At 44.9% G+C, this 20,317-nt stretch overlaps 1 protein-coding gene across 11 annotated transcripts in view; it reads left to right on the plus strand.

The window, feature by feature from the left end:
* The window catches only part of UNC13B (unc-13 homolog B), a 225,468-nt gene that overhangs the window by 180,070 nt on the left and 25,081 nt on the right, over positions 1-20,317 (plus strand). For 5 of the 11 annotated variants that reach the window (XM_049711634.1, XM_033431064.2, XM_012533622.3 and 2 more), the window contains 9 exons: positions 7,816-7,862; positions 10,236-10,314; positions 12,509-12,583; positions 13,077-13,296; positions 15,766-15,993; positions 16,626-16,767; positions 18,723-18,892; positions 19,344-19,459; positions 19,806-19,969. In XM_049711634.1, the coding sequence (XP_049567591.1) occupies positions 7,816-7,862; positions 10,236-10,314; positions 12,509-12,583; positions 13,077-13,296; positions 15,766-15,993; positions 16,626-16,767; positions 18,723-18,892; positions 19,344-19,459; positions 19,806-19,969 (1,241 nt within the window). Of the gene's footprint in view, positions 1-5,182; positions 5,231-5,377; positions 5,401-7,815; positions 7,863-10,235; positions 10,315-12,508; positions 12,584-13,076; positions 13,297-15,765; positions 15,994-16,625; positions 16,768-18,722; positions 18,893-19,343; positions 19,460-19,805; positions 19,970-20,317 lie in introns of all 11 variants that reach the window. The other 6 variants (XR_007478200.1, XM_033431060.2, XM_033431062.2 and 3 more) reach the window with 3 other exon arrangements.

Below are 20,317 nucleotides of genomic sequence, written 5' to 3' on the forward strand. Positions count from 1 at the left end.
TTTCAATTTTATTACTGGTGATTGGTCTGTTCATATTTTCTATTTCTTCCTGCTTCAATCTTGGAAGGTTATACCTTTCTAAGAATTTGTCCATTTCTTCCAGGTTGTCCATTTTATTGGCACAGAGTTGCTTGTAGTAGTCTCTTAGGATGCTTTATATTTCTGCGGTGTCTGTTGTAACTTCTCCTTTTTCATTTCTAATTTTATTGATTTGAATCCTCTCCCTCTTTTTCTCAATGAGTCTGTCTAAAGGTTTATCAATTTTGCTTCTCAAAGAACCAGCTTTTAGTTTTATTAATATTTGCTATTGTTTTCTTCGTTTCTGTTTCATTTATTTCTGCTCTGATCTTTATGACTTCTTTCCTCCTGCTAACTGGTTTTTGTTTGTTCTGCGTTCTCTAGTTCCTTTAGATGTAGGGTTAGATTTTTTATTTGAGATGTTTCTTGTTTCTTGAGGTAGGCTTGTATTGCTATAAACTTCCCTCTTAGAACTGCTTTTGCTGTATCCCATAGGTTTTGGATCGTCGTGTTTTCATTGTCATTTGTCTCTAGGTATTTTTTGATTTCCTCTTTGATTTCTTCAGTGATCTCTTGGTTATTTAGTAATGTATTGTTTAGCCTCCCTGTGTTTGTGTTTTTTAGGTTTTTTTCCCTGTAACTGATTTCTAATCTCATAGTGTTGTGGTCAGAAAAGACACTTGATATGATTTCAGTTTTCTTAAATTTACTGAGGCTTGATTTGTGACCCAAGATGTGACCTATCCTGGAGAATGTTCCGTGCACACTCAAGAAGAAAGTGTAGTCTGCTGTTTTTGGATGAAATGTCCTATAAATATCAATTAAATCTATCTGTTGTACTGTGTCATTTAAAGCTTGTGTTTCCTTATTAATTTTCTGTCTGTATGATCTGTCCATTGGTGTAAGTGAGATGTTAAAGTCCCCCACTATTATTGTGTTACTGTCGATTTCCTCATTTATAGCTGTTAGCAGTTGCCTTATGTATTGAGGTGCTCCTATGTTGGGTGCATATATATTTATAATTGTTATATCTTCTTCTTGGATTAATCTCTTGATCATTATGTAGTGTCCTTCCTTGTCTCTTGTCACATTCTTTAAAGTCTATTTTATCTGATATGAGTATTGCTACTCCAGCTTTCTTTTGATTTCCATTTGCATGGAATATCTTTTTCCATTCCCTCGCTTTCAGTCTGTATGTGTCCCTAGGTCTGAAGTGGGTCTCTTGTAGACAGCACATATATGGGTCTTGTTTTTGTATCCATTCAGCAAGCCTGTGTCTTTTGGTTGGAGCATTTAATCCATTCACGTTTAAGGTAATTATTGACATGTATGTTCCTATGACCATTTTTGTAATTGTTTTGGTTTGTTTTTGTAGGTCCTTTTTTTCTCTTGTGTTTCCCACTTAGAGAAGTTCCTTTAGCATTTGTTGTAGAGCTGGTTTGGTGGTGCTGAATTCTCTTACCTTTTGCTTGTCTGTAAAGCTTTGGATTTCTCCATCGAATCAGAATGAGGGCCTTGCTGGGTCAAGTAATCTTGGTTATAGGTTCTTCCCTTTCATCACTTTAAATATGTCATACCACTCCCTTCTGGCTTGTAGAGTTTCTGCTGAGAAATCAGCTGTTAACCTTATGGGAGTTCCCTTGTATGTTATTTGTCGTTTTTCCCTTGGCACTTGCAGTAATTTTTCTTTGTCTTTAATTTTTGCCAATTTGATTACTATGTGTCTTGGCGTGTTTCTCCTTAGATTTATCCTGTATGGGACTCTCTGCTTTTCCTAGACTTGGGCAGCTATTTCCTTTCCCATGTTAGGGATGTTTTCGACTATAATCTTTTCAAATATTTTCTCTGGTCCTTTCTCTCTCTCTTCTCCTTCTGGGACCCCTATAATGCGAATGTTGTTGTGTTTAATGTTGTCCCAGAGGTCTCTTAAGCTGTCTTCATTTCTTTTCATTCTTTTTTCTTTATTCTGTTCCGCAGCAGTGAATTCCACCTTTCTGTCTTCCAGGTCACTTATCCATTCTTCTGCCTCAGTTGTTCTGCTATTGATTCCTTCTGGTGTATTTTTCATTTCAGTTATTTTATTGTTCATCTCTGTGTGTTTGTTCTTTAATTCTTCTAGGTCTTTGTTAAACATTTCTTGCATCTTCTCGATCTTTGCCTCCATCCTTTTTCCAAGGTCCTGGATCATCTTTACTATCATTATTCTGAATTCTTTTTCTGGAAAGGTGCCTCTCTCCACTTCATTTAGTTGTTTTTCTGGGGTTTTATCTTGTTCCTTCATCTGGTACATAGCCCTCTGCCTTTTCATCTTGTCTATCTTTCTGTGAATGTAGTTTTTGTTCCACAGGCTGCAGGATTGTAGTTTTGCTTCTGCTGTCTGCCTTCTGGTGGATGAGGCTATCTAAAAAGCTTGTGCATGTTTCCTGATGGGAGGGAAGACACATGTTCTTAGAAAGGCTCTTGTTCTCTAAGTCCTGAAAGTTCAAGTTCCTTTTACTACAGAAAAACGCTAGATGTGCTAAACCCTCAGACTACAAAGGTGTGATAATATAGTATATGTAATTATTGCTCTCAAGAAATTCACAGTGTATAAAAGGAGATGTTTATACAGACAATTAACAATGAAACATACTAACAACATACTATCATAGAAGTGTGCAGCACAAAAGCATGGGTACCATGTATACATAGTAGAGAAGCGTCTAATTCTGTTTTTGAGAGGAAGGCAGATAAATTTTCATAGAGGCATTAATATTTGAGCTAAGTCTTTTTTTGTTATTAATCCCATATCAATTTGCAGTTTTACAGGAACCAAGATTCATGTTCCTTAGGTGCTAATGTACTTTTATGTTGCACGCACATAGACGCACACACAGTTTAATTAGTAATTTTTCACCTATAGATTTTTCTTAAAAAAACAAAAAATTCCTGTGTGGCACAAAGATCTGTCCAAATTAATCTAAACACAGCAGTAACAAAACAAAGAGCTAGGTGTGGAGGCTTCCAGTGCAGAAAAAGGTCCTTTGGAGGGGAAGCCCAAAAAGATGATCAATACACTGACTTCCTGGGAGGGCAAAGGATGGGGATGGAGAATGCATTCCCTACTATGACGTGAAATCAGTTAAATATTTCAAAAGGAAAGGGGGCTAAGAAAATAAGAAAGTGGAATAAGGCAAGGGTACCTTTTACCCATCTAAATTCCTAAGTAATTTCCTCAACAAAGTAGAAAGAAAACTTCCTTCCACTACCTTCTACAGAGTTGCACTGCTTTGGGACTGTCAAAGATTGTAGCCTTTAAAGTCACCAGTGCATATGCCCTCTGGATTATCATGACTATGAGTTACAAGTTGAAGGAACTCACAGATGATTTTCTTTCAAGTTTACTGAATTTTCATGTTGGAAAGGGAGGAAGACACTTAGAAGTCTCAAATGAGGATCAAAGATTACCAAACGTCCTCCATCTGATGTCAACGTGAACTGTTTTGTTGTCTTTTAATTGTGCATGGAGCCCGTCAACACAATTTGGCCCTGCCTGGTCACCCTTACCTAAAGCTTCTTGGAAAACACTCTCAAAAGGGGCACCCTGCACCACGGTAGAGGTGCCAAGACATTTTATGTGCCTGAAAATGGAAGGAATCCTCAAACAACACACACCCAATAAGCTAGCCTCCAAGTTAAAGCTCCATATGAACCACAGAATGCACTTCCCTACACTAATCTGTGGTCTCCTAACCACAGACACAGTCTCCTCTCAAGCCAGCTCAGCTTTGGTCCTTGGAGTAAAACGATGAGCACAAGTTAAAGATGTACCATATGAAGGAGGAAGTTGTAGGGAAAATAGAAAAGAGAAAAAGGCCTTTGTGTTTCTGTAGTTCACCTCTTGAGACTATTTCCCCACCCACGGACTGAGACAGGATTACAATAACTCAGTAACTGAGGAGCCCATATGCAGATTAATTTTGTTTTGAGCTAAGTCTTAAGAATCAGTCTGAGCTCACCCAATAGATGCAAGAGGCCAGGTCATGGAGAGCCTTGACGGCCTTGTCAATAGATTGAATTTTCTTCTTTAGACATTATGGGGAACTCTGGGAAGAACAGAAGGACACAATCAAAGTAACTTTGACATGATGTGTACAATGTATTGATATTTAAGATAGTGGAGGAAGAGAGAATCCTTTCCAATTTGAGTCACAGGGTCAGTTAAAGTGTTCCTTGCCTAGTTTTCTTTTTCAAAGGGAATAGAGTGCTCTAAGGAAGTAGGGAATAGATGTAGAAGAGACATGTCCGCTTTCCAGGAAGTGTCTTTTTTATCTCACCCACTTTTCTGAAGCTGCACTGTTTTGGAGGATTCCTGTTCCTGAATTCATTCTTCTGTCAAGTCAGGTGACCCATTAGGTCATCAGAAGTAGCTTGAAAAATCGGGAACTTATGAGTTAGTTTCCATGATTCTCCCTTCTACTTGTTATGTAATATCAGTGGGTCTTTAAAAAGGATGAGGAAAAAAGAAAAGGGGAGCTGATGGGCCCAGGTAAGTGGACTTTCCTTAGAGAAGGAAGCCTTCGTGAAACACGTGTGGCCTAGAAGGCAGTGTAGTCTCTGACGAATAGGAAAGGAGTAATCTCTGGTCTTTATTCTTCCTCTCCTGCGGCTTGCTTGGGTCCTTCTGGAAGTGTCAGTTTCCTTTGGTGTATTGTTCTGGATTTGGTAGATAATCAAGCCTGGGATTGCAGTCATGGTTTTACTGTCCAGATCATGGGGACTTGTGAAAGGGCAGTGGCCTGTTGGTGCCTCCAAACCTATGGCCATTGAGCATCCTGGTCCTGGCCTTAATTCCAGGCCTTAACTTGGCCTAACTTAACTTAGGCTCTGGGAAAGCCAGGGCTTGTTGGGCAAACACGTGGCCAAGACTGTATTACAAAGTGGAAAGAGCTCAGCTACCAGGCCTTTGGGGTTTGCGGACTTATCCCAGATTCAGAGTGAACTCATGGAGCTTCTGAGGAAGGAACCCACTCTGTGTTCAGTCAGTTCAGATAGCCTGTTGGAGTGACCCTTGGTAACAAACAAAGCTGGTCTTGTGGCCCTGACCCTGCACGCAGACCACTTTGGAAAGGGGGGAAAGGGTGACTGAAATTCTCAGGTAGACTTTGTCCTTTGGTTTTTGTAGCCAAATCTGGATTCTCAACTGAAAAGCAGGGGCCAGCAAATACAGGAGGTAAGGATTCTGGGAGCTGGACTCTGTGAACTACCCAGTTGTTCAGAGGACATCTCCCTCTTCTCCATGTCCCATGAGGTTTAGCTGACTTACAACTGAATCTACTAACCTCTCTGCCCTTTTTTTCTGCTCTTTCTCTCCTTGCAGAAGGAAAGCGAGGAGCCCTTCAGGTTGTGCTCTGGCCCTTTAGGGCCCTTTTTGTTGTCAATTCTCTCCTCTCCCTCCTGAGCACAGTGTGTGTGCGTGCGTGTGTGTGTGTGTGTGTGTGTGTGTGTGTACGCATGTGTGCTTATGATCTGTGCCTCGTGAGCTTTGGCTCATGCAGCTAGTCTGTTTTTCCTGAAAGCAGTTTGTGTGCATGCTCCATGCTTGTGTGTGCTCCTGCAGACATCCCTGGAGCAGTGTGAGAATGTATGTGCCAGCATGGTGCACATTCAATGTAGCATGTGTGTGCTTATACTTGTGCTCAGTTTGACTCCCCCAGACACTGATTGCCTTCCTCTTTTCCTACTTTGCACATTGTGTGTCCGTTTTCTACTTATTGCTGCAGATTGGCATATGCTGTAAACCCTTGCTGAGCCCAGCATGCATTCACATTTTGTATTTGAGAGCAGGAGCTTCTGTAGGCTTTTTGTACCTCTTGCCTGGGGCCGAAATGTGTGCTTCTGAGCAGGCTTCCTAGCCTCTCTGTGAGCACAAGCTTCTGTAGACCTGTGATGTGGTTTCCCCATGCCATGTGAATGCATGGTATACTAACGCTCTGTGCCTCCAAGCACTGGTTCCTGAAGACAGTAAGGGTTTCTTTTGCCAGTGATTCGGGCCCTAGTGAATACTGAATCCTCCCCCAGATGGGTGTGTGCACATGTTCTGTAGCTCTGTGTGCAGGATCTGTGCTCACCTATGTTTCCTCAGGTGCAAGTGGTGTCTATGAATGTACCTCCTATAGGCACTTTGTCTAGACCTCCTCTCATTCCCCCGGCCCTCCTTCTGTGCCCTGCGTGTGCATGCTCTATGCTGTGTCTGCAGGCTTCTGCAGACCCATTGTCCCCTCTAAGCACAGGAAATGTGTATGATCTGAGCCTGTGAACTCTGGCTGCCAAAGGCTTTTTGTGACTTTGTTTCCTTAAGCCCAGTGGTTTCTGGCAAACATCTAATTCTAGGTAGGAAATAAAGATCTGCTCAGTGCGGTGACTGTTTCCAAAGGGAGGATAAGTTCTGGTTGGTAGGATCTGGGGATTTAGGGATGGGCTACCCCTCACAAGAAGCTTAGGAGACTTGATTCAACCACTTCTGGCTGCCTTTTGGGCCTGGCCCTCCCTCTACCACATCATCCTACTTATAGAACCAGGGCAGCAGGCAGAAGCAGCGAAATGTGGTCATGAAGGGCTATAGGCAGTAGACAGATAGGCTTGATTCGAGTACAGGCGACCTGAGAAGGGTCTTACTGAAAAGGGTCTTAAATCCGAAGTTCATCTGAAGCCTGACGCTGATCCAGCGTCATTCTTACCCACTTTTACATCACTCATTAACCTTTCCTACCTCTCCTTTTTGTACTCTCGCCTCATTTTGTCTGTAACTTCTCCCATCTTTAGCCCTCCCAAAACTTCGCCCCTGTCCAGAGCTTAACAGCTTACTTCTGCCTCCCTTGTTCTGGAGCTCATTTGCTCAGGATAGTTAGCTGGACCCAGGTCTCAGGAGGCAGGGAAGTTGTTGGGAGTGGAGGGGTACAAGGAGGGATGGGAAGCCCCAGACCCGCTAGCTCTAGGTCTGTTGAGCCTAAACAGCATGGACCATTGGTTCTCTGGAGAGCCCTGGCAGCTTTGGAACTCTCTCTGTACACTGCTTGAAGGATTTGCTTTGGGTCTCTTTACAGAAACCTTTAAAACGTGTTTTCTAACTGTTCCTTCCTTGAGTTATTTGGTGCCTCAATTTTCAACTTCTTGTAGAGCTCATAAAATTCAACAGAGTGATAATCTGAGTATCTAATCTGTCCTGGGTTCTCTTGTTAAATAGAGCTTATCAAATGTAGACTGTACTCAGTGTCAGTGAGTTAGAGCTTCAAGGAACCTAGGCCAAGTCAAATCACAAGATGAGATAGGAATCCAGAAAGACCAGGTCTGACGCTGGGGCAGCCAACAGAACTTAGGAATATAGCTGGAAGAAGACTGGCCTCCATGTGAAATTGTCCTTTTGCTTTAGTGAGGCGTGGAAGCCTGCATGGACCCTTCTCCTGGCTTTGGCTTACTATTATATATACCAGTGGGTTGTGTGAGGGGCTGAAAGTTCTGGCAGCTCTCACATTCCCAGTGGACCTTAGTCCTGGGATCTCTGTGAGCTTGGCCTTATATCCTCCCTGTTCACTGGGGAGAAGGGAGGTGAAGTACCACTCATTTCAGCAGCCTGCTTGTTGCCCTGGCTGATCATGGAATTGGCTTACACATCAGGCTGGTTATGTCACCACGTGGTGTATGTGACCTACACTGCTCTGAGCTTCCTACTTCATTGCTCACTGCTTGACCAAAGAAATATGGCAATCTCCCATCTCTCCCAGGATCTAACTTTTTTTCCTCTCTCTCTCTTTAAAGATTGCAGATGATGGTGATACCTCTTTGCCCCAGTGGCTCCCAGAAGGGTAAGTGTTGTACCACAAGGTTTCTGTGGATCTTATGCAGTCTGTTATGCCGCTTCTAGTTTTTCCCCTGGGAAGCAGGAGAAACAGCTTCATCAACTGGATTCTGGGGAAGGAAGAGATTCCACTGTAGAGATTGCTTGGTTCTCTGGGGCAGAAGACAGAAGTCTGCAGACTGATTCCTCAGAGACAGAAGAGAGAGCTTTGCAGGGGAGGGAACTTTGGGGCTCCCCTATACTTACCTCTGGAATTTCTGATATATTGCATCATAGCGGTGATATACTCTTTATGTATGGGAATGAGGAAACTAGAAACACATCTGCGTTTAGAGACAGTTTCCTTCTATTCCACTGTTGATAGTGTTGCTGATTAGATTACTCCCTGGGCTCCATCTATCTTCAGCTGTTGTGAGTCATCTACTTATTCCATTCCACTGTAGTGAAGACGTAAGTAGCGTCCCATAGGAGCTCTGTGTGTTCTGTCTGTCTGGGAGTTTCAGACCCATGTGATTGCACCAGAGAGGCATTTCAAACTGCTCGACTGCTGCCTATAACTCACTGACTGTGCTTGGGAGAGAAGAGCGTTCAAGCGCCTGCGCCACCCACACCGCCACATACACTCCTCAGGAGCTTGAGAACCTTCCTTCCCTCCTTGTCCCACACAGGCCTTCGGACATAGAAATGCTCAGTGGCTGCCTCCTCTTCCTTGTCACCAGGGAAGAGAAAAGATTAGATCATAAAGTTCTCTACTGTATTTTTAAATGCTCCTTTTCCTTGTGATTTGTCTTTTTTATAGCAAGAGCTAAACATGTGAAAGAACCACCCTTCTTTTGTCAAAAGCTCACTTTTGTTGCAAAAAAAAACTTCTCGGCTTAAGGACTGCATTTTATAGTTTTCAGAATTAGCCAAAAACTTGTGGCGCCCGTTGCTTCTTCAACAGCCCTTCTTCAGGGCTTTAGCTTTTTTCTTCAAATGATTTTCAAATCCATACATGCCAGTGGAACATATCCAGGCTATTTTTAAATGGAGCCAGGCAGTGATTTTCTAAATGCCTCCCTGTTGCCTTCTTTCCCTTCCTTCAGCTTAGTCCTTGGAAGTTGTCACAACTTTCGATCTACCGTTGGTGTGGTAGTCTCATTGAGAACAAAGTTCACTGCCTGTATTCAGGAAGCTGGATTATTAGAAATCAGCATATCGGGTTGCCTGTTCCAATTCCTGGCCTTGACCCAATTTGTGGCTCCATTTTTGGCCTATATAGCTGGCAGTACACACTTACTCTTCTGTGACATTTCTCTTTTCAGACCAGCTGTGGTGTACAACCCAGCCACCCTGCTTTCCCCACCTCGTTGCTTTCATTAAAACCAAGTACATGGGTTATTTTAATTGAAGCTCAGAATAGCTTCCAAAAGGTCAGAGAGGTTTTATAGTTCATCCCCCTCATTTTATGGAAGTGACACCAGGACCCAAAGAGAGGAAGGAAGTTTGGCAGAGGACATGTAGTGAACTAGTAGAAGAGTTGGGGATGAAATCCAGGTTATCTCAAGGTGAGAAGGGTGTTCTTTTGGGGAAATTCTCTATATTTTTATTGCATATTGTTATGGAGGAACAGACAAACAGCAACAAAATTAGTAAGTATAGAAAAGGTATAAAAGTTTTAGAGATCTCAAGTTTCTCCAGCTGTAATTTTTTCCTGGTCCCTGTTGATGTGACCATAGGGCTAGGCCAGACTCTGAGTCACTTTGCTGTTTCCTGCTTAAATGGTCTTTTTTCCCCCAAATGATCTTTTGGAAGTCTCTCATCTGCTTCCCCTGCCTCCATTTGATTATGCAGGCTCCTCTTTCCGTGGAGACCCTTTTTCTTCAGGAGGCTTGGATAGACAGAACTGGTGACTCTTTTACTCAGGTTGGAGAAGGTCTCCTTCTACATGTTATTGTTTGTCAGTCTTGCTCACCTAGGCAGCAGCTCTTCTGTAGAGCTATTCCTGTGGGCTCTGTTCTAGCGCAGATCAGGAAAGACTTATCTTTAGTCTGGCCTGAGTGTAAGGAGGAGCTATCTTAACCACCAATTCCCACCTTGCTTTATGGAGCACAAGGGCCTTCACATAAACAAAGGAGCCTTGGACTGGCACAGTGGGATAAAAGAGCTCTCAATCCTTGGCTAAAACCTCAGAAGGAGACACTGAGAGCAGATTCCATTGTTTGTCATCCCATGGCTTTATTTCACTCACTTTCTGTCCTCCTTACCCCTCTTAAAGGCACACGGTGGAGGTCAGTTCATCTTCCTCTGAGGAGAAGATGAGCAAGGAGGATGGAACATTGAACCTGCCAGTAACTCAAGGTGAGACTAAAGGTACTGATATGTTTTCTTCTCTCCTCAGGCCAGCTGGAGGACTCTATGGCATTGACAGCATGCCAGATCTACGCAGAAAGAAGCCACTGCCGCTTGTCAGCGATCTGGTGAGTAAGGACTCTTGTGAAGGCTTAGGCTGTAGCCTTGGGATATCCCCCACTGGGACTTGGCCAGCTTTCAGGACTGGAAGTGGGGCCTTTAGTGACAAGTGTTAGTCTGACGATCAATCATTTAAAGCTTTACTGAGACTTAGTGATGGCTTCAGTAGGACCTTACATTACCTCACTCCCTTGTCAGAGCCCCAGGTTCTTCATTAGCTGAAGCTCCTACTAGAACATTTATAGCTTGGACCCTCAAAGCTGGGCTCCAGGGTCATCTTCTAGTTATCCATCTCCTCTAGGTATCTCTATAGCCTTCTCTGATGACCTGTAATGGAAACTTCCTCTGGTCCTGAACTAGATAATTGAGATTCGTGTGTGATGGGCATGACAAATGTGACTCCTTCTTGGAGGTCAAGTGAAGTCTCCCAAGGCATAGGTTTTCTAGACTATCTCTGTACCCTTGTGTCTAGCACTGGGAGGTAGTGATAACAATTTGTGGAATTGAATTGAAACAGGCTTAGGAGTTAAAGCTGATCTCAGACCTCCAGCATGACCAGAAGCTCCTATCTGGGCTCATACCTCCTAAGGCAGAATCAGCTCAAGGAATTTTCTGTAGTTTAGTGAGTAGTGGGGGGTAGAGTGGTACCCAGGTTATCTCAGAGTCCCAGAGCCAGATGTTCAGTAAGACTTGAACCCTTTTTCTTATTACCATTTTCTACTCCTATTTTCTTCTTTTTTTCTCCCTATTCAGTCTATTTTGTTTTTTCTATCCACTCCTTTTTTGATTTTCCCTCCATACTGTGCTCTTTTTTCTCCACCAGTTTCTCCCTACTTAATTGACTGAGTAGAAGTATCCTCTGCCATTTTCTCTTCATCATTTCTTTCTTTCCTTTTTCTTCCCCTGCTATTTGTATATCTTTCCCTCTTTCTTCTTTTCTAATGCACCTCTTTTCCCACCAACTCTTCATCAAGCTGGTTGGATGAAGATAAATTCGGATGTCATCTCTTCTTTATTACGTCTTTCATTGTCTTTCATCTCCTCTTTTTTCTCTTCTTCCTTTCTTTTCTTCCTACTTTTTCTTGTCTTCTCCCTCCTTGCTCACCAGCTGTTTTTTGTTTAACTGATTGGATAGCAGTATCTCATTCACTTCTTGTTTCCCCTCCTCTGTCTTTTAACCTTGCCCATATTTCGCACTATGGCATAACTCGCCTTCTAGGCCTTGGGCCCTGGTCAGCTGTCTGGGTTGAAGACAGTTTTTAGTTGATAGAGGCAGAGGGGGTTGGGACATGTTTCCTACTTTGGACTATAGGGAAGAAACCTCTCAGTTGTCTCTGAAAGCTTTCATGCCCTTGTGGGGCTTTAACATCATGTTGTTCCTTTCTCTGCTCTCCTCTGCGCAGGCTATGGTAAGTGTCTCCAGAGCCCCTTTCTATGCTTTATAAGAGTCCATATCCCAAGCACCTGGGCACATCCCAACTGTTCTGCCCGCTTAGGCTGATACAGTGACTTCTGTCTGCCTGTGTCCCCTGCTTTAGGGAAACTATGTGCCTGTCCAGGGGCTGTCCCTGAAGCTTGGGCTTGGCAGATTCATGGGCCTCTCCATATAAGAGCCTGGCTAGCAGGACATCATAGCTGTCACATTTAACCCCCTACCCTGCTTGATTTCAGTGAGGCTACATTGCCCCTTTCACTCTCAAGTGCCCTGCTCATTTGGGCTTTTGGCCTCCACAGCTTCCTGGGGTTGTGTGGGCAGGGGGTGATACCAGAGAATAGAGGATATAGTATAGAATCATAGTTCCCAGTGATGGTTCTTGACTGTGACTCTGTCAGAGTTGTGTGTCTATCCTATTCTTCATGACCTGTTTTCGGACTGTAATTCTAATCTTTTCATTTTCCTTTGCCTTCCTTTAAACAAGGAGTTTCTGTGGGGTCAGATACCTAAAAACTCTTTGGATGATAGGTACCCTGAGAGAAGTGCTGTTCTGTCATTGTTAGAACAGTCCCTTAGGGCCTTGGATTTGGATATTAACCTCAGGTTCTTATTACCTATTATCCATGGCAATCCCCTGTGAATGACAGTAAAAATAGAGAGAACATAGTGAGTTATCATCAAATAGCTTTGGTCACTGAAACTCCCTCCCCAGGGCTTTGCCTAGCCCTTGGTAGTAGCCAGGGCTGACAGCAAGTCTTCTCTCACAGTCATTGGTCCAGTCCCGGAAGGCAGGAATTACTTCTGCAATGGCTACACGCACCTCTCTCAAGGATGAAGAGCTGGTAAGTGACCCATGGGCTTTCAAGAGTCCACTGGCCTATGGTCCAGTGAACATCTCTGTAGCCAAACTTACCGGGAATTCAAAAGTGTTGGGCACACTCTGTTAATGAAACAGATAGCATCAAGTTTTCTACACTGCTCCCCGAGGCAAGGGTCCAGACCAGGAGTAAACCTTAATCTCACGTTGGAGTATGTGACCACCAATGTCAGGGTTTTATGGTAAGCCTAGTTCCCTTTGTTTCTCTAAAAAAGCCTGAATACTGGGACAAGGCTCAGGCCCAGCATTCAGGTCAGACCTATCTTGGATGACCAGGAGCACATGATGTGGAGGGCTTCTTTCTGCCAGGCTGGGCTGTGGGCTGGGCCAAGCTAAAGCATCTCCTCAATTGCTGGAGGAGAAACCGGGGTCTTGAGAGCCCTGCAAGGGTCTTAGTTCTGGTATCTCCCAGCAGAGAACTGAAGTTGCTGGTGGGTGATGGGATATGTGTCTTTCAGAAATCCCATGTGTATAAGAAAACCCTGCAGGCCTTAATCTATCCCATCTCGTGCACCACACCCCACAACTTTGAGGTCTGGACGGCCACTACCCCAACCTACTGCTATGAGTGTGAAGGCCTGCTCTGGGGCATTGCCCGGCAGGGCATGCGCTGCAGCGAGTGTGGAGTCAAGTGTCACGAGAAGTGCCAGGACCTGCTCAATGCCGACTGCCTGCAGCGTGAGTCTCCCTGTGGGGTGATGGGTGGCAAACATGGGCAGCAGGGACTCTCCAAAAGAGTCTGGCAACAAAGAGCTAGGGTGGCCGGGACATCATCCCTCTATTCTACCTGATTCTGAAGTTCTTTCCTTTTTAGAGAAAGTAGGGTCCTAAGTCAAGAGACATTGCCATTCCAAATAACAGGTCTTGTAGCACTCTCTTAAGCACCTTTAGGAAAAATCCGTTGAGCTTTCTGTGGTCCTCTGATGGAGATAAAAATCCCTTCTAGATTTCAGATGATCCCAGAGGCTATGCTTGAGTATTGTACACACTATGGTGGCCATATTGCCCAAATGACTAGAGCATGTTTAATCAGCCCAAGTGACTAGAGCATGTTTAAAACTAATGAGAAGAGAGAGTTCTGTGAGGTTCTAGGCCTCATAGAGGAACCTCCTGAGGTCTAGACCCTAGGACTCAGGGAAGCTGAAATTTATTCCTTGATTATAGTTGGAGCATTTAGACAACAGTGCCAAGAACAGAAGTTTCAAATGGATTAGGCAGAGATCCAGATGGAGAATGTGCCAGACTCCCATGGCCCTTGCTAAATATGTGACTTGTGCTGCCATCATAGAATGGGGAAAACAGGAGCAGGAAAAGCAACAATTCTCTGTCACAGGAGGTGGTAGCACTCTAAGTTCTTATCTCCTTGCTCCACTCCTGCTGGGCTTGCACTGCTGTAGCTAGACCCCAGGAAGAGCAGGGGTAGGGGATGTGGGATGTGGAAAAGTATTTTCTTGCCCCTCCAGGTCTTCAGGTGTTACTCAGAGCCAAGCCATAGCAATGAAAACTTCAAGGATTGTGGTAGGAGAAAGGAAGGTTGCCTTTAGACTCACAAGCAGTTCATTGTCCCAAGGAAAGATATGTGACATAAAAGGGGCCCAGGAAGAAGCCTCAAGGAATTGTTGACTTAAAATGTCTTTCTTTGAAGAACGCTAGATTGGTGCCAGTGGCATGGCTATAGTAGACATGAAGAGACAGGCAGAACATAGCAGAAGTTGGGTGCTGGTGATGACTTTGCCCAAATCCATCATGAGGGGCAACAAGCACAGGTGCCAGCAGACCCCTGCTTTAATTGCAAGAACTAGCAACTGGCTGCATAGGCTGCTTGCTGGAAGCCTCTGAAATGGTGCTCTGTAGCCAGGGTGTCCATCTTCCCTTTAAGAGCCTTTCAGAGGTCCCAGTCCAGGTAAATAGCATTGCATGGGATATGCTAAATGGCAAGAGTAGGATGCAGCCCAGGTCATTTTTCATTTATCAGAAAATATCTTCTGACTAAGGCTTCTGTGAAGCACAGAGTGGAATTAAATGCCCTTCTGTAGGCTTCACTGGACAGAAAACTTGCTTTCCATTCTCCCAGGGTTAGGATGCAGATGTTGACTTTTGTCCTTTGCTCCAAGTTTTGTAGTTAAGGCCTAAGACTTTGGAGACTGGAGAGAGGTTAAGAGCCAGTCTGCAGGATCAATAAAGGAAGGATGGGTCCTCTGCCCTGAGAAGCCTGGTTGGTGAAATACACTGGAGGAGTCTTTGTTCTGCCATAATCCTTAGGACAGCAGAGGAAGCTTACTGACCTTTGAGATGAGCTGGCTGGGGTCATGGCTGGTGAAAAAGACCCTTGGCCTTGCCAGGATAATAATGATGGTAACAATAATAGGGACTGTTTATTACTCAATAAATAAAGCATCTAGCCCAGTGCTAGATGGCAGGCACTGGGCTAGATGCTTTATATATGCTATCTAATATAATGCTTATTACAAATCCTGAGAGATAAGTGACATTTTCTTCTCTTAGAAGACGCCTACTTACCCAGCAGGGAGTAGTGGAGTCAGGATTTGAACTCAAGTCTGTCTGATACCAAAGGCCATACTTTTCTCACCATACCACACTATTTTCTGAGATTAAAGACACTGGAGCTATGGGGCAGAACCCAGCTATGTGCTGTGACGAATTCTGAGATCTGTATCGTGGCTTGGCATTCGGATGAGATTGGTGGAGTTGTTGTGCCCATACACAACCCCTCCTTGATAACTGGGATACCCATTTTGATATTTTGGCCTTAGACTTGGAGGGTATCTCTCAACAAGCATGCAGATGGAAGAAAGACAAAGCCAAGTGCAGACTGAGCTACATATTTTGTTTTTCTTTTTTGATGAAAAACTCAACATATATCTAAATAGAGAGAATAGAATAATACACCCCCATAACAATGATCAACTTTTTGCTACTCTTTGAGTTGCATTTTAAACTCCACTAGCTAGGCATTAAACTCTAGCGGGCCCCACAGAGATCAACTTTTCCCAGAGACATACCAGTGTCTTCCTAAGCTTTTCCCACGGCTCAGTGACCTCTCCCAGGCCCCATTCTTAAGCCTGATCCTTGGTCTGGTAGGTGGCCTGTTGGTTACCCTACTTTCTGTCTCTGGCCATTCTTCAGGGGCTGCAGAAAAGAGCTCTAAACATGGAGCGGAGGACCGGACACAGAACATTATCATGGCCATGAAGGACCGCATGAAGATCCGAGAGCGGAATAAGCCGGAGATCTTTGAAGTTATCCGGGATGTCTTCAATGTGAGCAAAGTTGCCCATGTGCAACAGATGAAAACAGTGAAGCAGAGTGTGCTGGATGGCACCTCCAAATGGTCGGCCAAGATTACCATAACTGGTGAGCAGGCCAGAGTTTGAGAGGACAGGACAGCCTTGGCTATGGGGAGGAGCCTGGGGAAGAAGCATCCTGAGTGTGAGGGAGTAGCGGCTGGGGAGAAGGAGCACAGAATGAAGGAAGAGGGAGGGCTTCATTATTCATCACTGCTCCTCTCCTAGACTCTGATGCCAGGGGGTGCTGGGAGAGGCAAGACTGGCACCTGCAAACAATACAAATGATAATACCAGGATTTGGTAACAGTCTGATGTTATAGACTTGGTTAACAGTTTGATATTATAAGAGCGGGGAGGGTGGGGGTAAGGGGACAGGCAGGAGATTAGTGAATAGTTAACCAGTGATTTACTAACTGGGTGGATATGGCTGAAGCAAGCATGTATCAGAACAGATAAGGACCTGTTGGGGTAAGTGGTCAGTTAGGGCTCTAGTGGGGAGGTAGGATTCTTGGGCTAGGCTTTGAGGGAAAGGCTCATGGCTTAGGGCTAAGGATAGATGTGGAGGAGTGAGAAAATCTGCTCCTGTGCAAGGAGCAGATAGAGGCTGCTCTAAGATGGGACATATGAGTCGTACTTTGGAGGGCTTATGACTTCTGGAGTGTACTCTGAAGCCTCCTTCTATGTGCATTTGGGTTGCAGTGGTGTGTGCCCAGGGCCTACAAGCCAAGGACAAGACAGGATCCAGTGACCCTTATGTGACTGTGCAAGTGGGCAAAACCAAGAAGCGTACCAAGACCATTTTTGGGAACCTGAATCCTGTCTGGGAGGAGAAGTTCCATTTGTAAGTCATAGTGGGCTTTGTCTTACCTGGGACTGTGTATGTTTTGGGAGCAGCATTAAATCTCATTGTTCTGGGCTTGGGCTCTAAGAGAGATGGGTCAGAGGCAGTGGAGAAAACCCATTTCTCACATGCTTCAATTGGGTAGCAGCTGTTCTTTCTCTGGGTTTCTTCTCATAAGCTATTGTATCAGGGTTACTGTACCCAAGCCCTGTCTTAACTAGGGCTATTAAAGGGGGCTTTGGGCGTCACATAATGCTTTTTTTAGTGCTAGAAAGATTTTATTGTACTACTGCTGAGTGACAGAACCAGGGACTGCCCACCCAACTGTGTATCTTCCAGCCCTGCCATCCTGCCTAGGAAGGGTTAGGCTCTTCTAGGAAGTGGGGAGGGAACATCTTTGTCCTACAACTGGATAATTCTGGCTTGAAGATGGGAACCTGGGATTTGGAGAATTTTCCATTTTCCTTAAGGGCCCTGCTTTTCTTTCTGCCTCAGCTTCCACTCCCTACTACTTTATTCATTATCTCACTTTTTTATAGACTATTTCGTATGACAATGAGGGATGGTTGTTGAAAAATGGCAAGCTCTAGCCGAGGACTTGGACTAATGTCTGGTGAATCCAGATGCTTTGTCACACCCCCTAATGCCTAGGACCAGGACTTTGTGGGTTTTTTTTTTTTTTTTTTTGCGGTACGCGGGCCTCTCACTGTTGTGGCCTCTCCCGTTGCGGAGCACAGGCTCCGGACGCGCAGGCTCAGCGGCCATGGCTCACGGGCCCAGCCGCTCAGCGGCATGTGGGATCTTCCCAGACCGGGGCACGAACCCGTGTCCCCTGCATCGGCAGGCGGACTCTCAACCACTGCGCCACCAGGGAAGCCCAGGACCAGGAATTTGAATCAGCCAAGCAGGCAGCTTATGTAGAGACCTTTTTCTGTTGGCTCCTTGGAAGGGGATTGGGGAAAGGGATTGGGGCCTATAAAATCAGTCTCTAATCCAGAGACAATAGTTACTGGGGGGAGCACTTGTTTTTCAAGAAGCTGAATGGTTCCTGCTTGAATATTACCTATGATTAATTCTAAATGAATTGGCTCTATAGTCAATTTTGCCCACTTTTATCATTTAGCAAGCAATTTGTATTCTGTATAAGACACTATACATGATGTTGTGTATCGAAAAATGTATAAGACATCCCTGGCTTCAAGAGGCTGATTGATGATTTGTCTATTATTTTTCAGAAGACCAGTAGCTATACTATAATATTTTAATGGAATGTGCAAAGATATTTTGAGAACATAGGGTAAGGAGCAGGAGATTCTGCCAAGTACAACTTTTGGATAAGGCAACAGGGATCCAGAAAGCAACTGCTGGGGAAGAAGAGAGTGAGGGAGGAACCTGGGCAAACTACCTCCTCCAAAGCAAACACCATGGAGGAAATGATCATTCAAGTGGATATTAAAGAATGATAGAAATTCACCAAGCACATTCTTAGATAGATGGGGGTGTTAGGTAGAAAGCTAAAGCATATATGACCAGATGGACTTACCATGAACATTTAACACCTTTATGGACTTCATATAGGATTCTGGGGAGGCAACTAGCAGCTGCTTCCTAGGGCTCTGTGGCATCTGTCTGGCTGTTTTCTGTTGGTTTTGTTGGTACAGCTAGCTGATAGGAAATCAGAATTGTCCCTAATTACTCCTCCCCTCCTCGCTTTTGTCCCAGGGCAATAAGGACTGGATAATGGTATGTAGAAAGCTACCCAAGCTAAGGAATGAAGAGCCATTTGCTGGGATAGCCTGACTCACTTGGGACTTGAGTACCACTGTTCTTTGACTCCTTCTCTTCCTCTGCAGGGCCTCAAGTGCAGCTGATAGAGCTTTGGGAGGGAATTGGAAGTAATAAGAGTACGGGCTCCTGGGTCTCTTCATAACAGAGCCTTACTAATTCTTTCACAGTGAGTGCCACAATTCTTCTGACCGCATTAAGGTACGTGTGTGGGATGAGGATGATGACATCAAGTCAAGAGTAAAGCAGCGGCTAAAGCGAGAGTCTGATGATTTCCTTGGCCAAACCATCATTGAGGTTCGAACACTGAGTGGCGAGATGGACGTCTGGTACAACTTGGGTGAGGAAGCAGGACCAGAGAAAGTTTCTGGAAAGGGAGAGCATGAATGGGGAACCTGGGGAAACTCCTATCTACCAAAATCACCACTCAGTCCCCAAAGCACACCTCTATACAGAGCCTTGCTTCTCTGCAGAGAACCGACCATGCCTAGAGATGGGGGACAGAGGAGTGGGGGTGTCTGGAACTCACTCTGGCTGGACAGTTTCCAGATTTCAGAAGGTCTTTTTATCTTCATACTCAGCCCTAATGCCTTTAGTCCCTTGGGCACTTCTTTTCTCCCACCCAGCCAGTTCTGGGGTATTTGTGGACTATATGGTCACTGAAATTAATTCACCTATTAGGTGAACACTTGGGTCAGTGCCTCCTTTTCCTTGGGTTAAGCCAGGTTGGGGGCTGTCTATGCTGTCTGCAGTTGCATTGGTGTCAATATCCAGTCTTCTTTTCTTCCTAGAGAAGAGGACAGACAAATCAGCCGTCTCAGGGGCTATCCGACTACAAATCAATGTGGAGATCAAGGGGGAGGAGAAGGTAGCCCCGTATCATGTGCAGTATACATGTCTCCATGAGGTGAGCCAGCTCTTGGTAGATGGGATGCCAGAAAGCAGTGTTGGGAGGGGCCTTTGACAATAAGTAGGATTGCTAGATGGTTGAAGATCTGGAGCCTATTTTTATTTTGTTCTTGGCTCACTGTGCTACCCTGGACAGCCCATATAACAGTCCCAGCCTCAGTTCTCTTTCACTAATGTGAGAACAGCCTACTGGGGCCACAGGAGTTACTGAGCAATGACTTGAAGGACAGAATTTCTATAGAATCCTATTCACATTCCCCTGGTCTTTACCAGCAGGTTTTTTTTTTCTCCAACATATATTTAACTCTTTAATATCAATATATATTTTACTCTGTCTTCTACAGAACCTCTTCCATTACCTCACAGACATTCAGGGCAGTGGAGGAGTCCACATCCCTGAGGCTCGAGGAGACGATGCATGGAAGGTGTACTTTGATGAGACTGCCCAAGAAATTGTGGATGAATTTGCCATGCGCTATGGCATCGAGTCCATATATCAGGCTATGACGTAAGGCTCCCCTGGGGCTCTAGGAAATGGCTGCTAACCTTTGGAGTAGCTAACAATGGAGGTACACTGACAGAGTGGATAGGTCTTCAGTGGGGTAGTATGCAGTGATTCATTGCTTTCCTCTCTGAGCTGGGTAGGGTGGATCTGTGCAAAGAGAGTATATGTATAAAAGGAGTGTGTTGCATTTCCCTGGTGGCACAGTGGTTGAGAGTCTGCCTGCCGATGCAGGGGACGCGGGTTCGTGCCCCAGTCCGGGAAGATCCCACATGCCACGGAGTGGCTGGGCCCGTGAGCCATGGCCGCTGAGCCTGCGCGTCCGGAGCCTGTGCTCTGCAACGGGAGAGGCCA

The sequence above is a fragment of the Orcinus orca genome, chromosome 6 (assembly GCF_937001465.1).
Source record: "Orcinus orca chromosome 6, mOrcOrc1.1, whole genome shotgun sequence".
Taxonomy (NCBI): domain Eukaryota; kingdom Metazoa; phylum Chordata; class Mammalia; order Artiodactyla; family Delphinidae; genus Orcinus; species Orcinus orca.